A 21,539-nucleotide genomic window follows, 5' to 3' on the forward strand; every position below is an offset into this window, starting at 1 on the left:
CAAAGCCCATGGCTGGGTCTGGAGAAATGACTTTATTTCATCTAGGCTCATCCGTCTGGTAGCGATCATTGGTCTTCTGGTCGTGATGCTACACTTGGTTTTAGGCGTAGGCTGGGGCCAAGCGTCTCTCTTTATCCTTCTGGGGTTTTGTGCTCTTTTGGGCGGTCCTTAGCTTTGGACCCAATAATTAGGCAGGCTTCGATCACTGCCTTCGATTTTGGCCAATAAAGGGGCGGATGCCTTGATGGCGGGGCGTGTCCTGAGCGGTCATTGACCTTGGCTTTTTGGGCTCCCTGAGTAAATGGAGTGGCATCGATGAGTCTGTTTCTATATCTGTTACCTGAGTACAGGTCTTTGGTTCTGGGGAAATGGGCCATTAGAATGCAAAGTAGCTGGGGGTTTTGATAGTGTCTAGTTATCTGAGTTGCCAATATACATGAGCTCTGAGCATCTGAGTCCTGGGTTGACCATATTTCCCATGGTCATTTGCAGATGGCCATTTTTCCCGGGATCCTTTGTAAGTGGCCATCCCAGATGGCTACAGCTAGAGCAGGGGGAAATGTTTAGATACTCGCAGGTTAAAGATTTTGCCAGAAAGGGGATACACAGCTTCCCGGTGGATCTGGTCTCCACATTGCTGGAGGAGGTGCTGGCGACAGGGGGACTGGAGAAGAACAAAGAACAAAGAAAAGGGGCGGGTGCAGTTTACGGAGCTATTTTGGAAGAGGAGATGGCACCACTGGAAGGGATCAAAGCAAAGTGGGAGGAAGAGTTGGGAGAGGGTATGGAGGAGAGGTTCTGGTGTGAGGTGCTCCGGAGAGTGAATGCCTCCACCTCGTGCGCCATGTTGGGGCTGATACAGCTGAAGGTGGTACACAGAGCACATCTCATGAGGGCGAGGCTGAGCCAATTCTTTGAAGGAGTAGAAGATGTGTGTGAACGATGCCGGGGGGGGGGGGGGGGGGGGGGGGGGGTGGTGGTGCTAATCACGTTCATATGTTTTGGTCCTGTCCAAAGCTAGAGGATTACTGGAAGGAGGTTTTTAGGGTAATTTCTAAAGTGGTGCACGTGAAACTGGACCCGGTCCCCGGGAGGCCATATTCGGGGTGTTGGACCAGCCAGGGTTGGAAACGGGTGCGGAGACAGATGTTGTAGCCTTCGCCTCGTTGATCGCCCGAATGGGGATCCTGATAGGTTGGAGAGCAACCTCTCCACCCTGTGCCCTGGCGTGGCGGGGGACCTGTCCTGTTGGAATTCTTGACTCTTGAGAAGGTGAAGTTTGAACTGAGTGCCTTCAGTACCTTCTTCCAGATCATTGATGTATATTGTAAAAAGTTGTGGTCCCAGCACAGATCCCTGAGGCACACCACTAGTCACCGGCTGCCATCGTCAAAAAGACCCCTTTATCCCCATTCTCTGCCTTCTGCCAGTCAGACTCTGCCTCTATCCAAAGAATAAAGAAAAGTACAGCACAGGAACAGACCCTTCGGCCCTCCATGCCAGGATCTTACCCATAACACCATGGGCTCTTAACTTATTTACAGTCTCCTATGCGGCACCTTGTCAAAGGCCTTCTGGAAATCTAAATAAATCACACCCATTGGTTCTCCTTTGTCTAACCTCCTTGTCACATCCTCAAAGAACAAATTTGTCAGACATGACCTCCCCTTGACAAAGCCGTGCTGACTCAGCCCTATTTTACCATGCACTTCCAAGTACTTTGCGATCTCATCTTTAATAACAGACTCTCAAATCTTACCAATGACCGAAGTCAGGGTAACCGGCCTATAATTTCCCATCTTTTGCCTCCCTCCCTTCTTAAACAGTGGTGTTACATTAGCCACTTTCCAGTCCTCTGGGACCCTTCCTGTCTCCAGTGATTCCTGAAAGATCACCACCAATGCCTCCACAATTTCCTCAGCTATCTCTTTTAGGACCCTGAGATGTAGGCCATCTGGTCCAGGTATCTTATCCACCTTCAGACCTTTCAATTTCCCCAGAACCTTCTCCTTAGTGATGGCACCTGCACTCACCTCTGCCCCCTGATTCTCCTGGAGCTCTGGCATCCCACTGGTGTCTTCCACCATGAAATCTGATGCAAAAAAACTATTCAGTTCATCTGCCATTTCTTTGTTTTTTATTATTACGTCTGCAGCCACGTTTTCCAGTTGTTCAATGTCTATTTTTGTCCCTCTCTTACCTTTTATATGTTGAAAGAAACTCTTCCTATCTTCTTTTATATTACTAGCTAACTTGCACTCATATTTAATCTTCTCTCCGCTTATTGCTTTTTTAGTTGTCCTCTGCTCACCTTTAAATGAGTCCCAATCCTCTGGCTTCTCACTAATCCATGCCATTTTGTAATCTTTTTCTTTTATGCTGTCCTTGACTTCCCTCGTCAGCCATGGATGCCTTGTCCCCCCCCCTTAGCATATTTCCTCCTCCTTGGGGTGAATTTCTGCTATGCCTCCCGAATAACCCCCCAAAACTCCTGCCATTGCTGTTCCACTGTCTTCCTTGCTAGGCTCATTTTCCAATCAACTCCGGCCAGCTCCTCCCTCATGTCTTTGTAGTTACCCTTGTTTAATTGTTATACCGTTACATCTGACTCCACCTTCTTCCTCTCAAACTGCAGGGTAAATTCTATCATATTGTGGTCACTGCTCCCTAAAGGTCCCTTCACCTTAAAATCCCTAATCAAGTCTGCCTCATTACACATCATCAAATCCAGAATTGCCTGTTCCCTAGTGGGCTCTACCACAAGCTGCTCCAAAGAAAATCTCTTAAGCATTCCACAAATTCCCTTTCTTGGGATCCACTACCAACCTGATTTTCCCAGTCCTGGTGCATATTGAAGTCACCCATGATTATTGTGATATTGCCTTTTTTACATGCTTTCTCTATCTCCTGATTTATTTTCTGCCCTACATCCTGACTACAGCTAGGGGGCCTGTACATAACTCCCATCTGGGTCTTTTTACCTTTGTGATTCCTCAACTCTACCCACAGAGATTCTATGCCTTCTGATTTTATATCGCTCCTTGCTATCATTTAGCTTCATTCCTTACTAACAATACAACCCTACTCCCTTTGCCCATCTGCCTGTCCTTTCGATGGGTCACATATCCTTGTATATTTAGATCCCAGCCCTGAACCCCTTGTAGCCACGTCTCGGTGATCCCACAACATCGTACCGACCAATATCCCTCATCGGCCATTTCGCCGGTTTCGCGATTTTTAAAAGCAGAAGTGAACCGCGTTGTCGGGAACTCGGCCCATTGGAGGAGAATCGCGAGACCTTGGAGAATACCGGGTCAGGCCCGCTAATAATATGCAAACGCCGTCTACGGTATGTGCATTCCGGTACGCACTGATGACGCTGTCCAGGTGACAGAGAATCGCGATTTGGCGTGAAATCAGCGCCTGCCGCGATTTTGGCATCGGGACCTATTCTCTGTCCAATTGCGTTTCCCGATCTCACCGTCGGCCACCGGAGAATGCCACCCCTCATCCTTGCAACCCTTGCTGTCACCATTTGAGTTGAATTGTTGGCCAAAACGACGAGTGTGAGCTTTTGCTGCTGCCTTGCAGGAGGAGACACTGGGAGGAGATAATCGGGCGGCTTACACTGAACTGTAGCCGCTAAACGCTGTGATTTGTTTTCTTTACCAGAACCAAAAACTGATCTTGGTTCTGTTCCTTGACGGAACGAACCCGCCTAATTTCTGATGCTGCTGAGAATCGGGCAGCAGTTCAGACAGAAGAGAAGGTGCCGCCGCAGTGGCGGGAGTGGCGGGAAACCCCCCACGCCCTGAACAGGGCCAGTGTCGAGACTGAAGCCGGCGTCAGCAGCCACACCCTCTGGCCTGGCCTCGCCTTCTCACTAACAATTCACCTGATCAAACAGGTTTCCGTCTGCAGGGTTATTTGTGTTGAGGCTACACTCTGAGCAGAGTGAGATCGACTTCCATCAGCTCCTCTTGCTCTTTGGCAACAAGATAACTGCTTTAAAAAAAACCACAACACAGTCGATACTTTCTTTCAAGTATCACCGCCCATGGTCAGTTTGTGTGCGTGTTTCGATCGGATTTCAGATGATGTCGAATAACAACAGTTCCTTGTGGGGTATGCGAACTCAAGTTGGAAACATGAAAGGATTGTTCGAGAACATCGTCAAGGGCCCCTCAAGTGATGGCTCCTCTCAACTGGAGATCCGTGAGTTCAGACCAAAGCCGGTGTTACCGAGATACGGCGGGGACTGGGTGATGGTGCTGGGTTCATTCCGACATTCCTACAGATAAAACCAGTCACTCCGCATTCTATCGAGTTACGCAACGCAGTGCAAAACGAAATAATAATGTAATGCTTTATAATATAGTACGCAGTGTGGTTGAAAGCCCTTTGGAATCGTCATGTAGAAAATGCAGGAGTGAATTTCCGCAAACCAAGGTTTCACAGTGACAATGCTGCGACGACCTTGATCATCTGTTTAGATACTGGTTGAAGGATGGATGTTGACCATCAAGAGACCACCCCCCCCCCCCCCGGGTTCTTGCTGCTGCCCCCGGGCTCCTGCTCACTCCTGGCTACCACCATAGAATCTTCATAGAATCTCTTTAGTGCGGAAGGAGGCCATCTGGCTTATCCAGTCTGCACCAAACCTCCGAAAGAGCACCCTACCTATCCAGTCTGCACCAAACCTCCGAAAGAGCACCCTACCTATCCAGTCTGCACCAAACCTCCGAAAGAGCACCCTACCTATCCAGTCTGCACCAAACCTCCGAAAGGTTTGTTCCTAGTTCCACCAACCCCCCCCCCCCCCCCCCCCCCCCCCCCCGCGTAACTTAACATGCACATCTGTGGACACGAAGAGGCAATTTTAGCATTTCCATCTAAATCCATTTAAACTGCACATCCTTTTGGACTGTGGGAGGAAACTTAAGCCCCCAGAGGAAACCTACACACACTCTGGGAGAATGTACAAACTCCTCACAGTCGCCCAAAGTTGGAATTGAATCCAGGTCCCTGCGCGCTGTGAGACAGCAGTGCAAACCACAATACCACTGTACTGGTCCTGCTCTCCTCGGCTCTTCTCCCACCCCTTCTACTCTCCAACCCCCCACTCCTGCTTTCTTCCAGCTCCTTCTGTCTCTCTAAGCTCCTCTCTTAGCTCCTGCCTTTACTGGGCCCTGTTCTCCATTGCCCAGGATAAGGCAGCGATAAGCAAACACATTAATGTCATCTGTAAGTACATACATACCTGTTTTCTTAAAAGCATCATTAAAATGCAGCAAATGCATGCAATACTTTCACATGAGTATGAATTGGTTTTGCAATTTAGATGGGAGTGGGATTAAACATAGAACAGTACAGCACAGTACAGGTCCTCGGCCCATGATGTTGCGCCGACCAATTATCCTAATCTAAGATCAACCTAACCTACACCTCTTCAATTTATTGCTGTCCATGTGCCTGTCTAAGAATCGCTTAAATGTCCCTAATGACTCTGACTCCACCACCTCCGTTGGCAGTGCATTCCACACACCAACCACTCTCTGTGTGAAGAACCGACTTCTGACATTTCCTCTATACCTTCCTCTAATCACCTTAAAATTATGTCCCCTCGTGACAACCATTTCCGCCCTAGGGAAAAATCTCTGGCTATCCACTTTATTTATGCCTCTCATCACTTTGTATACCTCTATCAAGTCACCTCTCTGCCTTCTTTGCTCCAGTGAGAAAAGCCTCCCTCAACCTTTCTACATAAGAAATGCCCTCCAGTCCAGGCAGCATCCTGGTAAATCTCCTCTGCACCCTCTCCAAAGCATCCACATCCTTCCTATAATGAGGCGACCTGAACTGGACACAATATTCCAAGTGTGGTCTAACCAGGGTTTTAAGCAGCTGCAGCAAAATCTCACGGTTGTTAAACTTAATCCCCCTGTTAATGGAAGCCAACACACCATACGCCTTCTTAACAACTCTATCAGCCTGGGTGGCAACTTTAAGGGATCTGTGTACATGGACCCCAAGATCCTCTGTTCCTCCACACTTCCAAGAATTCTGCGTTTTACCCTGTATTCAGCATTCAAATTCGACCTTCCAAAAGGAATCACTTCACATTTATCTAGGTTGAACTCCATCTACCACTTCTCAGCCCATAAGACCATAAGACATCGGAGCAGAATTTGGCCACCCGGCCTATCGAGTCTGCTCTGCCATTCAATCATGGCTGATATTTTCTCATCCCCATTCTCCTGCCTTCTCCCCATAATCCCTGATCCTCTTATTAATTAAGAACCTATCTATCTCTGTCTTAAAGACACTCAGTGGTTTGGCCTCTACAGCCTTCTGCCGCAGAGTTCCACAGATTCACCACTCAGCTCTACATCCTATCAATGTCCTGTTGTAACCTACAACAGCCCTCAACGCTATCTACAACTCCACCAACCTTCGTGTCATCGGCAAACTTACTAACCCACCCTTCCACTTCCTCACCCAAATCATTTATAAAAACCGAGTTATTTATAAAAGAGCAGAGGTCCTAGAACAGATCTCTGCGGGGCACCACTGGTCACTGACCTCCAGGCGGAGTACTTTCCATCCAGTACCACTCGCTGTCTTCTTTCGGCCAGCCAATTCTGTATCCAGACAGACAAATTTCCCTGTCTCCCATGTCCCCTGACTTGCTGAGTGAGCCTACCATGGGGAACCTTATCAAATGGATTCTGTGATTACCATTTGAAATAAGGTTGTTCAAACAAAAACATTTGAGATACACTAATTTAGATTATGTGCTTTATTCTCAGGAATTGGAGAATTAATTCACAAACCTCTGACTCAGATTTGAGACTATTCCCACTGAGTTGATGCTGATGGGGGAGGGGGTGAGGTGGTGGGGGTAGAATGTCCGCCCTTGGGGTCCTTTGTCCTGGGCAAGGCCTGACTCTGGCCACCTAAGTGCTATTATAGCCAGGCCTTCCCCAACAGAGGAGATGCAGATCTCTTGCTAGCTCTCCAATTGGTCGCCGAGATTACTGCGACCTGGAATAGTTTTCACCCACTGTTAATTAGAAGACAGTGCTTTTATTCGATACTTGAAAGGCACAACGCAACTATTGTTGGTGCGAAATAAAGTGTCAGGCTATTAATTAAATATTCTAACTATTAAATATAGTGTTTATTCATTTTTAATGTCAAATCACTCCTCATATTCCCCAGTGATTTCACTTTATTAACTGCTCGTCCTTGGCTGGTTAACATTTAACAGAAAGCATGGGGTAAAATTGTTAAGATTTTAATCCAAAATAAATATAAAATACATGCAACATACTGGGCACAATTTACGTAAACATTTCTCAGTGTTATTTTGGACGCAATTGGTGGGGTGTTTCTCGACTGCCGCATTGGATTTGGATTTGTTTTATTGTCACATGTTCCGAGGTACAGTGAAAAGTATTGTTCTGCGTACAGTCCGCAGATCGTTCCATACATGGAAAAAAAAACAGGTCATACATAAATACACAATATAAATACATAGGCACAGGCATCAGGTGAGCATACAGAGTGTAGTACTAATCGGTAGAGAATAGATTCGTTCAGTCCATAAGAGGGTCGTTCAGGAGTCTGGTAACAGCAGGGAAGAAGCTGTTTTTGAACCTGTTAGTGCGTGTTCTCAGACTTCTGTATCTCCTGCCCGATGGAAGAGGTTGGAAAAGAGAATAAGCCGGGGGGGGGGGGGGGGGGGGGGGCATTGATTATGCTGCCCGCTTTCCCCAGGCAGTGGGAGGTGCAGACAGAGTCAATGGATGGGAGGTGGTTTGTGTGATGGACTGGGCTGTGTTTACAACTCTCTGTAGTTTCTTACGTTCTTGGGCCGAGCAGTTGCCATACCACACTGTGATACAGCCAGATAGGATGCTTTTTATGGTGCATCTGTAAAGTTTGATAAGAGTCAATGTGGACATGCCGAACTTCCTTAGTTCCTGGGAAGGTATAGGTGCTGTTGTGCTTTGCTTGTTGTAGTGTCGACATGGGTGGACCAGGACAGATTGTTGGTGATTAGCACACTTAGGAATTTGAAGCTGACAACCATCTCCACCTCCACACCATTGATGCAGACAGGGGAATGTCTGATACTTTGCTTCCTGAAGTCAATGATTTAGCTCTTTAACTTTGCTGACGTTGAGGGAGAGATTGTTATTATTACACCACTCCATTAGTTTCTCTATCTCCCTCCTGTCCTCTGACTCATCATTGTTCGAGATCTGACCTACTACGGTCGTGTTATCAGCAAACTTGTAGATGGAGTTGGAGCCAAATTTTGCCACACAGTTCTGCGTGTATAGGGAGTATAGTAGGGGGCTAAGTACGCAGACTTGTGGGGCCCCGGTATTGAGACTATCGTGCAGGAGGTGTTGTTGTTTATCCTTACTGATTGTGGTCTATGGGTCAGGAAGTTGAGGATCCAATTGCAGAGGGAGGAGCCAAGTCCTAGTTTTTGGAGCTTTGATATGAGCTTGGCTGGATTATGATGTTGAAGATGGAGCTGTAGTCAATAAATAGGAGTCTGATGTTGGAATCCTCGTTGTCGAGATGCTCCAGTGATGAGTGTAGGGCCAGGGAGATGGCTCTGCTATGGACCGGTTGTGGCGGTATGCGAATTGCAGTGGATCAAGGCATTCTGGGAGTATAGAGTTGATGTGTCTCACGGTCTACTTCTCAAAGCGCTTCATTATGATTGATGTCAGGACCAGACGGTGGTCATTGAGGCATGTTGCCTGTTTCTTCTTTTGCACAGGTATGCTGGTTGTCTTCTTGAAGCAGTTGGGAACCTCGGAGCGGAGTAGGGACAGGTTGAAGTGATTTTCATTTAATTTCACTTCATGAAGATATCCGCAAACACATCTGCCAGTTGGTCTGCGCAGGATCTGAATGCACGACCCGGGAACCCGTCAGGACCCGTTGCTTTCCGAGGGTTCACTTTCAAGAAGGCCGATCTGACTTCGGAAACTGTGACGGTGGGTATGGGTGTGTCCGAGGCTGCTGGGGCACTCGACACTGGATTGATGGTTTCCTGTTCGAAGCGAGTATAGAATGCATTGAGTTCATTGGGAGGGGTGCGCCGTTGCCAGAGATTCTATTCGGCTTCGCTTTGCAGCCCATTACGTTGTTTAAGCCTTGCCACAAGCAAGGCTTAGTCTGGTTTTGTCTCTTGGCATCCCTGATGTCTTTGGGGAGGTGGTACCTGGATTTCTTGTATAGATCAGGGTCGCCTGTCTCAAACGCCTCAGACCTGGCTTCAGTATGGAATGAATCTCCCGATTAAACCATGGTTTCCGGTTGGGGAACATATGTACTATCTTCTTTGGCACGCAGTCTTCTACACATTTGCTGATAAAGTCTATGACGGTGCTGGCATACTCGTTTAGGTTGGTCACTCAGTTCTTGAATATGGACTGTAAGCAGTTGCGTTGGAGTTCTTCTGTTGCCTCGGACCAGCATTGCACAAATGTCTTAACCGGATTCTCCTGCTTAGGTTTGAATGCCGAGAGAAGGAGCACTGTTTTATGGTCTGATTTTTCAAAGTGCAGTCGGGGGATGGAACGGTAGGCGCCCATTGGTGCGATCGCATATTTAACGGCACTCCCCGAGGAGATCAGGCGACCAGCAGCAGGGTCACCAATTCTGCCTGGGAGGCAGTGGCAATGGCTGTCAGTGTAGGCAGCGTGACCAGGAGGGCCGCCGTCCAATGTCGAATGAAGACCAATGACCTCCACCGAGCTGCAAGGCTAAGTTACCGTCGTTCTCCTGGCAGCAGCTCTGCCTGCCAGCCCTCAAATTCCCAACCTCCATCCCCCAACAGATCACTGGCTGACACCTCGCACCCTCCCCACATCTGATCTTCGTACTTGCTTCTCAAAACACTCTGGCACCCAGCAGCACAACCTCTTCATGACCCGATGAGGTCACTACACATGCAATCTGCTATAGACACCCCACCCCACCACTCGTCCCGATTTATCATGTGTGCAGCTCACAATGTCCTCTCTATGTCCCTAGAGAAGAATATAGCCCATTCTAAGCAGGAAAGGGCCAAGACAGAGGGCGGACTACCAGATTGCCAGGTCCTCACCCCCTATGAGGAACCGGCCGTGGAAAGCGCAGGGTTTGTCCGAGGAGAGAGCAGTCATCAACAGCGATTTTGAACTTAAAGCCAGACTCAGTTTTCAAAGAGAACTAAGGGACTGCTGTGTGCTCTGCTTCACGGAGACATGGCTCACTCCTGCTTCACCGGACTGTGCGCTACAACCAGAGGGCTTCTCAATCCACCGAGTGGAACCATATGACGGCCTCAGGCAAGGCAAGGGGAGGTGGGGTTTGCTTCTTAATCAACGCCTCCTAGTGCCTAGATGTAACAACACTGGCGAGTTTCTGCTCCCCGGACCTAGAATACCTGATGCTAAAATGCCGCCCCTACTATCTTCCGCGGGAGTTCAGCTTCGTTATCCTGACGGCAGTTTACATCCCACCCCAAGCGAACATGAAAATCGCACTGGACGATCAATCATCATGAAGTGCTTCGAAAGGTTAGTCATGGCACAAACCCCAGGCTCCCGGATTACCTTGATCCACTACAGTTCGCCTACCGCTGCAACAAGTCCACAGCAGACGCCATCTCCATGGCCCTGCACTCTACCCTGGAACACCTAGCTAACAAAGATCCCTATGTCAGACTCCTATTTATTGACTACAGCTCAGCCTTCAACACCATTATTCCTACTAAACTCATCTCCAAACTCTGTGGCCTTGGCCTCGGCTGCTCCCTCTGCGATGGGATCCTACAGGCCACAATCAATAAAGATAGGCAACAACACCTCCTCCACAATCTCATTCCAATACTGATAGTCTGCAGACCTTCCGAATCTCCCCCTCCTGCCACTGGCGCATCTCAATGGCAGCGGGCGGAACAGGGTGGCACGGTGATGCCGGTGACACCGGTAGGTCGCCAGGGCCCCTCAGCTTCAGGCTCTGTATAGGACATCCACCAAGAGCATCAAAGGCCACAGGCACTGAAAGCAGCAGCCTGCGAACACCTCTGATATGCATCCTGGGGACACCCCTGGATGTAGCAGTAGACCATGTGTTATGGGCCAGGATTTAGAGAACCCCAAAGTGTATCATTGAGTTCACCTGACCCACAACTTTTAATAGATTGCGGCATGGGGAGCACACGGCCCACTCTACAGGTGCGGTACAGCAGAAATGGAGAAGTATTTTTTAAAGCAAAACAATGTTTATTCTATGAACTCAAGTTAACCTTTTTAAAACATACAGTGAACATCTTAGCAACCATCAATTCAAATACAACCCCCAAAGAATACAACACTAAGTAATCCTTACTTTCCTTTTAACATTCATAAGATGTAAAAAAGAACTTTTAACAGAAGCACATCAGGTTAAAGTCATTACTGAGAGCAGTTATTAGTTTTAAATCATCAAAGGATCGATTTACAGTCTTTAGATTACAGAGAAAGACTCTTATACACCTTCTGGCTGTGACTGCAGCTATCCAGCTCTGAAAATGAAACTAAAACACACCCTGCAGCAAACAGCCTACAACAAAAGTAAAAAGCTGACAGACAGCCCAGCTCCACCCCTTCTCTGACATCACTACAGTAATAAACACCCATTTCTTAAAGGTACTCTCACTACAGATATTTATATACACACCCATTTATAAACACCCATTTCTTAAAGGTACTCTCACATGACACATGAAAGATCAAGAAGAGAGAGGATCACTAAATGGGCACTGTGGGGCTGGGGCGTGTCGCTCATGGATGCACTTATAGGCTGTAGCTTGTGATATGCTTGTCGTAGGCAGCAGGGTAGCATGGTGGTTAGCATAAATGCTTCACAGCTCCAGGGTCCCAGGTTCGATTCCCGGCTGGGTCACTGTCTGTGTGGATTCTGCACGTCCTCCCCCTGTGTGCGTGGGTTTCCTCCGGGTGCTCCGGTTTCCTCCCACAGCCCAAAGATGTGCGGGTTAGGTGGATTGGCCATGCTAAATTGCCCGTAGTGTCCTAATAAAAGTAAGGTTAAGGGGGGGGTTGTTGGGTTACGGGTATAGGGTGGATACATGGGTTTGAATAGGGTGATCATGGCTCGGCACAACATTGAGGGCCGAAGGGCCTGTTCTGTGCTGTACTGTTCTATGTTCTATGCTGCACAAGTTCCCACTCGAGCCCTGGAATGATCCAGTTGCATAGACATTCAGGGCTGCGGTGACCTTCACAGCCACCGGGAGTGGGTGTCCTCCGTCCCCATGGGATGCCAGGTCCGTGAGGATGTGGCACAAGTGCCGTACTGTCTATATGCTGAGATGGAGTCTCCTGCAGCACGTGCTGTCAGTCATCTCCTCGAAAGACCAACGATGTTTCTACACCTTGGGCTGATACTGGCGTCCCCCTCTGGGTTCCTCATTGGCCTGATGGGCGGCTGGGTCTTCAGGATGTACGATGGACCCCTGCATGTGGAGTGCCACCTCCAGCCTGCACCATTGCTGCTGCCTTGTCCGTCGTCTGGCCACCTGGGCTGCCACCAGCACCAGATGGACAATCTCTGCGGGACCGACCTAACCAACCAAATTGTTATATCTGTAAGGAATTGGAAAAGGAGAGAAACCGGCAATCAGTTAGAGCTTCCACCTGGAACCCTCGAGCTAACCCCACCCTTACTTTCTTGCCTTCTCTCAGAGTGCCATCTAGTGAGCTAGTTGTGGTGGAGAACCTTGCTCTGCACACTTACCCACGGGCACAGCAGGAGCCCCTACACTCCTGACCCCTGGCGGGAACAGTAGGGAGATTGTGCTCAGGTGCCCTCCCCTGATCCATACACTCACCCTTTGGTCGTGAGGATATCCTCAGTACTGGAGCCCAGCTCTTGAGTGTTTGATTGTTGTCTGCTGCTTCTATGGCGCTGAGTTCATCAAAAAGTTGAGGTTTCAAAGTTTGATTGAAATGCGATGCAATAGTCATCGTCTGAGACATGGCATGTGTACCCATGAGAAGCCACTTGAGAATATTTTGTTTATTAAACGGTCAACAGTGACAAAGTTTTGAAAATCAACTACACATCATTCCACATATCCCACCAACCATTAAACAACAAGAAAACAGCACCGGTCCATATTGGTACCAATACAAAGCTATATCAGCTAAATTTCACAAAATAAAAACCACACGGTATTACCCCTCAACAGATACTTCAACAGAAATGGAGGATAAGCCTGAGAATGTGTTATCTTGTCCAGAACGTTGTCTGGGAAATGGTCTGTCCATCAATGTGTGATGTGTTCCACGTGTCATTCTCCATCCAGGAGCCGCAGCTGTGCAGGCCCACCCACACGGCCCAATCTCACCCGGAGCCAAATCCTGGCATCCACATATTCCACTGGCGCTCAAGGTGCAGCTGAACATTATTGATTTCCAGCGTGTTTAACCCGCAGTGACATGCCGATTACATGCAGCACTCACCACACCAGCAATAAAAGCATCAGCAATCTAGGACAGCATTTCTTCAACAGCGTCACCAAGTGATCCATTTAGATCAATGTCGCGCACCAGGTCCCGCAGCGTCTTCTTGCTTCAAACTGGATTGCCTTCTGAACTCGTACGTCCCCCTGAGCCCAATATTCCAGGACCTAGGTGTTGTGTTCTGTGACCCTGTCTTTGTAATGATTCATACAGAACTGCCGGTGACTTAACTAGAATGATGATTTATTGATTAACATGTGGTGAGTTAACAATCAGAACGCTTTACAGACTAAGTTACTATTTGAGTTTCATGGACTTTCCTGGAACTACTCTGTGTGCGACTGTCCTGTTGTACGCCTTACTACCAACTTGCAAGAGTCGGATGTCACATGATCAATGTCTGACTCCACCAGCTGGTTGGAGGTCGCATTGCTAGCTAGAGATAATATTATTCACAGGCATATCACCACACCAGGTATCTTAGAAAATAAAATGACCAAGCCCAAACCCCCTTAGGGGTCCCCAACCCTCTGAACACTGGGACAGCAGCTCAAGTGGCCTTGATGATATGAGTGAGCGCTCTGCAGGGTGATAGAGGTTTGTGACTTACAGAATGTATTTCTAGTGTCGCTGTTTGTTTCTTAATTTCACGAGAACTTTTCAATCATTATCAAAAGAACATAAAGATAGGAACGTAAGAACCAGGAGCAAGAATAGGCAATTTAGTCTTTCGAGCTGCTCAGTTCCCCACAGCAGCCATTGCACCAGCTTCACGTTTTAATGAGTATTAAACAAAGCTGCGTGATTTCTTGCTGGGGAGAGGTTAATTCATGTGAAGTCATTATTTTCGACTTCAATCTCGCTAATGAGATGGAAATGAATGAATATGAGGGTTAATGAAATGCTCGCCATATTTGGGCGTGATTTGGGACTCGCCATCGAGAGCGGGCCAGTTATATAGCAAACTGATCCGCATCGGCCCGAATCTCGATTTTGTCCTTTCCTGCTATTTAACCAGCGTGTCCAGATTCATGACCGACACAATGAGCTGGTTCAATCGCGTGCAGTGTGTCTAGAAATGTTAATGGTATATGCAACAATTTAGCTCTAAATATTCTGCATAAAATGTAGACAGGAACATATAAACTGGGAGCAGGAGGAGGCTGTTCGGCCGTTCGAGCCTGCTCCACCATCAGTGTGGTCATGGCTGATTGTCAATCTCAACGCCACGCTCCCACTCCCACCCCATAACCCTTGACTAGAAATCTATTTATTTATTTTTAAGATACATTCAGTGATTTGGCCTCTACAGCTTTAGAGAATTCCACAGGTTCGCAATCCTCTGGAGTGAGGAGGTTTCTCATCATCTCAGTCCCACATGGCCTACCCAGTGTCCTGAGACTGGCCTACCCAGTGTCCTAGAGCCCCATTCAGAGAGAACAGCATCCCAGCATCTAGTCTGTCCAGGCCTGTTAGAATTTGTTTTAATATATAAATTTAGAGTACCCAATTCCTTTTTTCCAATAAAGGGACAATTTAGCGTGACCAATCTGCCTACCCTGCACATCCTTGGGTTTGTGGGGGTGAGACCCACACAGACACCGGGAGAATGTGCAGACTCCACATGGAGAGTGACCCGGAGCTGGGATCGAACCCGGGTCCTCAGCGCAGTGAGGTAGCAGTGCTAACCACCGCACCACCATGTCGCCCTCGCCTGTTAGAATTTTATACGTTTCAATGAGATCCCCTCTCATTCTTCTAAATTTCATTGAACACAGGCCTAGTTGACCTAACCTCTCCTCATACGACAATCCTGCCGTTCGAGGAATCAGTCTGGTGAACCTTCGATCAGTCTGGTGAACCAGGTAATCATGCAGATTATCTACATGATAACATGGAATACATTGAGGGGATCACAGCAGGTCAGACCTCACGAGAGATTTACCTCGTGGAGTCTTAGAGTTTTACAGCACGGGAAGCGGCCCTTTGGCCCATCGTAGGCTGTGCCAGCCATTGAGCACCTATCTACTCCAATCCCATTTTCCAACAGTTAGTCCGTAGCCTTGTATGGCATGATATTTCAAGTGCACATCTAAATACTTCTTAAAAGTTGTGAGAGTTCCCACCTCTACCACCCTTTTAGGCGGTGACTTCCAGATTCCCACCACGCTCTGGGCGAATAAATGTTTCCTCACATGCCCCCTGGTTATTGACCCCTCCACTAAGGGGAAAAGTACCTTCCTATTCACCCTATCTATTTCCCTCATAATTCTGTCCACCTGAATCAGCTAATTGAGGCAAACAAGATGATAAAAGGTATTGGCAAAGTAGACGGAGAGCAGGTGCTTCCTCTTGTGAGGAAGTCCAGAATGAGAGGTTCTAGATTTAGGATAAGGGGTAGCAGATTTGAAACAGAAATGAGGAGAAATTACATCTCTAAAAGAATTGTGAATCTGGAATTCACTGCCACAGAGTGCGGTGGATGTCAGGACATTGAGTAAATTTAAGGAGGAGATGGAGAGACTTTTAATTAGTAACGGGTTGAGGGATTCTGGAGAACGGGCAGGACAATAGAGTTGAGGCTGAGATTAAATTAGCCATGGTAGTATTGAATGGCGGAGCGGGCTTGAAAGACTAAATAGCCTATTCTTGCTTCTAGTTCTTATGTTCTTGTATTTATGTTCTTTTGAAAAAGATTTAAATGTTCTCGTGAAATTAAGAAATAAATAGCGATACTAGAAATACATTCTGTAAACCACAAACCTTCCATCACTCTGCAGTGTGCTCACTCACATCATTAAAAAGTCAGTGAACAGTGAGCTGTGCTGGGACATTGATCCTTTGTTTTTCAACTGTGTTATCAATGTCCAAATCAACACTCAAAATATCATTCCTTTCTTTGCAGATGATGAATATTGTTGTGGGTGTGATATAATTCAGTTTGGCTGGAGGCTTGTAAATGAGGTGTAGGTTTATTGAACGCAGAGAATGTCAAAAGTTTTTTTATTAATTACTGTCTTACGTGGATGAAAAATCTTCGAATAAAATCTGACGTGATATTAGGCATGGGTAACGCAGTGGTTAGCACTGTTGCTTCACAGCGCCAGGGACCTGGGTTCGATTCCCACTTGGGTCACTGTCTGTGCGGTGTCTGCAAGTTCTCCATGTGTCTGCGTGGGTTTCCTCCGGGCGCTCCGGTTTCCTCCCACAAGTCCAGAGGTGTGCTTGCTAGGTGAATGGGACATTCTGAATTCTCCCTCGGTGTACCCGAACAGGCGCGGAGTGTGGCGACCAGGGATTTTCACAGTAACTTCATTGCAGTGTTAATTTTAGCCTATTTGTGACAACAGTAAAGATTATTATTATTAGTTCTCCGAGAGCAAACAGTTTAAGATCGTGTTTGGTGAAACACAGCTAAAGCATTTGGCTCAAATGATGAGGAAAGTTTGACTTTTCTGGAGGTAATGGAGCTGAATGATTCGGAAAGAACTCTAGATTGTTGTGTTTCACTTGGAGAACTGTAACTTAATTAGTTTCAAATCTATTTTGGTTCCAGAATGCGGTAAGTAAGGTTGTGTCCAGTAACTTTCTTTCCTGAAATTCTGCCCTTTTCTCCTTCTTTTCCTAAGATAGTACATTCCATGGAAGTTATTAAGCTTCTAGTATCTCACCTGGTGACAATGATATATTGGCGAGCTCAAGGAGTAAGTGTTGGCAGTTTATTAGACTATAAGGGGGTTGAGCCTGATCAACAACTTCTTTGACACAAGCACTTTCCTAATCTAGGACAATAAGGTCAATTACACAGTTTGGTTTCACATAGTTACCATTGCTGCTCCCCTGAGGAGAGATATCTGGAAGTTCTACTACACTTCCTGGCAGTGTGTGGAAAATATAGGATTTCATAATTGTTTTCTTGCTACAGTATGCCAAAGACCCCAAGTATTCTTCTCAATATTCATTGAGGCTGAATCACATACAACTCTGGTCAAATGTACACTAGTGCAAATGTTCTCAAGCACCAGTTTCTAAGATGCATGATTAATATATGTAACTTTTGACCACACTATCACCGCCACAGTATCACAACCGGGGGATGGTGGCGTAATGGTCTTGTAAAAAAACCAATTCTTTTTAAATTAAAAAAATAATTTGGAGCACCCAATTCTTTTTTTCCCAATTAAGGGACAACTTAGCGTGGGGGAATCCCGGAGAGGGGCTTCCAGAGATAGAGGTCTCTCCCCGCAAACGGCGTCATCCAGGTTCTTTTCCATCAATGTCACGCCCAGTCCCCGAAAGAAGAGGTTGGGGGGGGGGGGGATAGTGAGGAAATCCCAGCAGCTGCTGCTGTCCCCCGAGCAGGGTGCTTCGGGATCAGACGGGACCCGAGAGGGCCCGTTCCACCCAGTACAATTTAGCACCCCGGACTTGTTCAGTTTCTCAGGGGAGGGGGTCAGCGATAACCTCCTGCTTCTTAGGTTCTTAGCAGGTTATGGTTTGGAAGACCCCCTGTCCCAACTGTTGTCTTTGGGCACCTCTGTCACCATCCCGGACCTGTTTTCCGAGTTATTTTCGGAACCTTCCAGTGACCAGGCCGCGGGGGTGGAGATGCATCTGCACCACCGCCTCCTGCTGTCACGAGGCCCCGGGAGGAGCCTGAGGAGATTCCGCTTGTCGATGATCCTGGTGGCGGGATCAAGGCAGCCTGAGTTGGTTGGTGGGCACGTATCACCGGCCGCACTCAGTGTGGTGGAGGATTCGGGCCCGGAGGGCGACTGTCCAAAGGTTGTCAGCCGCCCATTGCCGGGAGCGCAGGGTGCATGAGACGCTCTGTAGCAGGGTGTGGGTCTCACTTGTGCCTGACACTATGTCGCCCCTCACCCCCTCTGGGGAACTCCCAGAATCTGACACATCATAATTGAAGGGTCTTTTGTTTTTCTTCCTCTGTAGATAGGTCAGGCATTGCCCTATTGGGCTCCCCTTCACCAACACTCCGACTCCCTCCCTCCCCACCACACTCCTTTCCCCCCCTCTCCCCACCATCCCCCTTCCTTTCCCTTCTGTTGGTACAGAGGCGAGGGTATCTGGTCTCTCCAGCGCAAAGTTCAGTGCTTGTACCATTTGTTTTTTGTAGAAATGTGTTGCAAACTGTTTTAATAATCAGAGTATCCACCCCCCCTCCCCGTACATTGGTACTGAGGGGAGGATATTGTCATATGAGAGTACCTTTAAGAAATGGGTGTTTAAGAAATGTACCTTTAAGAAATGGGTGTTTATTAGTGATGTCAGAGAGTGGGTGGTGCTGGGCTGTCTGTCAGATTTTTACTTTCGTTTTTGTGCAGGCTGCAGCGTGTGTTTTAGATTTGTTTTCAGAGACTAAAAGCACACTGTTAGATTCGGCAAAAATATTGCAGTTAACATTACCTGACAAAATGCGAAAAGATTAGGTAATTATGGCTGTGGCTAAGCATTTAAAGTTGCCTGAGATACAGTTTGATTCATTGGCAATGGCAACAATTAAGTTGCAAATTAAACAAATGGAACATGAAAGAATTAAAGCAGATTGAATATGAAAGAGAGGGAGAGGAAAAAGAAAAGGAGAGAGAAGAAAGGAGAAAAGAAAGAATAGCCCTAGCAGAATAAAAAGTAAGAGAAAGGGAGATACAGATCAAGGAAAAAGATAAAGAAAGAGAGTTTGAACTTCAGAAAGTGGCCATGAAACATGACAGTCAGTTAAAATTGGCAGACGTAAAGGGAAACGCACAATTGGATGATAGTGATGAGGATAGTGAGAAAGAGCGTCATAGTCGAAGGCTTGGTGGGGATCTATTTAAATATGTGCAAGCATTGCCAAGGTTTGATGAGAAGGAAGTGGAAGCCTTTTTTATTTCATTTGAGAAGGTGGCTAAACAAATGAAATGGCCACAGGACATGTGGGTATTACTGATTCAAACAAAGCTGATAGGTAGGGCTAGAGAAGTGTTTGCATTACTACCGGAGGAGGTACCTGGGACATATGAGGGGGTGACAAAATCCATCTTAGGTGCAGATGAACTAGTGCCTGAAGCTTACAGACAAAGATTTCAAAATTTAAGGAAAGAATTTGGTCAAACATACATGTAGTTTGAAAGGCTCACACAGAATAATTTTGATAGGTGGATAAGGGCTTTGAAAATAGACCAAACATATGAAGCTCTCAGAGGAATTATACTTTTGGAAGAGTTTAAAAATTAAATTCTTGATGTAGTGAGAACTCATGTGGAAGAGCAGAGGGTTAAAACTGTGAGGTTAGCAGCAGAAATGGCAGATGATTATGAATTAGTTCATAAATCAAAGTTTGGTTTCTGACATCAGTTTTGAGCCTGTAAGGGATAGAAACTGGGGACATGGGAAATACTCAAGTGGTAAAGGTAAAGGTGATCTGATGGGAGATAATGAGCAGAGTGTACCTCAGATTAAGAAAGAAATCCAGGAGGGTGGAAGAGACATGAAAAGTTTCAAATGTTTTCACTGTAATAAACTAGGCCATGTAAAGTCACAGTGTTGGTGGTTGAAGAAAAACACTGGGAAGGCTGATGTGGTAAAACAGGATAAGCCAGTGGGGTTTGTGAAAGTTGTACAGGAAAGCCCAAGTGAAGTGAAGGAGGTGCAAAAGATTGTACAGCCTGATCAAGAGGTGATTGATAAGAAGGTGCCAGATCTCTTTAAAGAATTTATTTGTGTGGGTAAAGTTTACTCATGTGTATCAGGAGGAGCAGGTAAAGAAGTCACAATTTTAAGAGATATGGGAGCTAGTCAGTCTTTAATGGTAAGAGATGAAGAGTTATAGAATAGAATAGAACAGTACAGCACAGAACAGGCCCTTTGGCCCTCGATGCTGTGCCGAGCAATGATCACCCTACTCAAACCCACGTATCCACCCTATACCCGTAACCCAACAACCCCCCCCTTAACCTTACTTTTTAGGACACTACGGGCAATTTAGCATGGCCAATCCACCTAACCCGCACATCTTTGGACTGTGGGAGGAAACCGGAGCACCCGGAGGAAACCCACGCACACAAGGGGAGATGTGCAGACTCCGCACAGACAGTGACCCAGCCGGGAACCGAACCTAGGACCCTGGAGCTGTGAAGCATTTATGCTAACCACCATGCTACCGTGCTGCCTCTGCTACCGTGCTGCCCCACTGTAGTTTGAACAAAGAAAATTACAGCACAGGAACAGGCCCTTCGGCCCTCCCAGCCTGCGCAGATCCAGATTCTTTATCTAAAAGGATCCGTGGGGCCTCACGGTAGCATGGTGGTTAGCATCAATGCTTCACAGCTTCAGGGTCCCAGGTTCGATTCCCGGCTGGGTCACTGTCTGTGTGGAGTCTGCACGTCCTCCCCGTGTGTGCGTGGGTTTCCTCCGGGTGCTCCGGTTTCCTCTCACAGTCCAAAGATGTGCGGGTTAGGTGGATTGGCCATGCTAAATTGCCCGTAGTGTAAGGTTAATGGGGGGATTGTTGGGTTACGGGTATACGGGTTACGTGGGTTTAAGTAGGGTGATCATTGCTCGGCACAACATCGAGGGCCGAAGGGCCTGTTCTGTGCTGTACTGTTCTATGTTCTATGTTCTAAACCTGTCGCCTATTTTCCAAGGATCTACTTCTCTCTGTTCCCCGCCCGTTCATATATCTGTCTAGTTGCATCGTAAATGATGCTATCGTGCCTGCCTCTACCACCTCCGTTGGCAAAGCGTTCCAGGCACCCACCACCCTCTGCGTAAAAAAATCTTTGCACGCGCATTTCCCTTAAACTTTCCCCCTCTCACCTTGAAATCGTGACCCCTTGTAATTGACAGCCCCACTCTTGGAAAAAGTTGCTATCCACCCTGTCCATACTTCTCATAATTTTGTAGACCTCAATCAGGTCCCCCCTCAATCTCCGTCTTTCCAACGAAAACAATCCTAATCTACTCAACCCTTCTTCATAGCTAGCACCCTCCATACCAGGCAAC

General features: G+C 47.2%; 1 protein-coding gene across 3 annotated transcripts in view; it reads left to right on the forward strand.

The window, feature by feature from the left end:
* Positions 1–3,796: 3,796 nt before the first annotated feature.
* The window catches only part of ankdd1b (ankyrin repeat and death domain containing 1B), a 152,799-nt gene continuing 135,056 nt past the window's right edge, over positions 3,797–21,539 (forward strand). The window contains exon 1 of one of the 3 annotated variants that reach the window (XM_038805518.1): positions 3,797–4,215. In XM_038805518.1, coding sequence (XP_038661446.1) covers positions 4,095–4,215 — 121 coding nt within the window. In that variant the 5' untranslated portion in view covers positions 3,797–4,094. Of the gene's footprint in view, positions 4,216–17,223; positions 17,243–21,539 lie in introns of those variants that run through there. The other 2 variants (XM_038805517.1, XM_038805519.1) reach the window with 2 other exon arrangements.

This window comes from Scyliorhinus canicula, chromosome 8, assembly GCF_902713615.1.
Source record: "Scyliorhinus canicula chromosome 8, sScyCan1.1, whole genome shotgun sequence".
NCBI classification, from domain to species: Eukaryota; Metazoa; Chordata; class Chondrichthyes; order Carcharhiniformes; family Scyliorhinidae; genus Scyliorhinus; species Scyliorhinus canicula.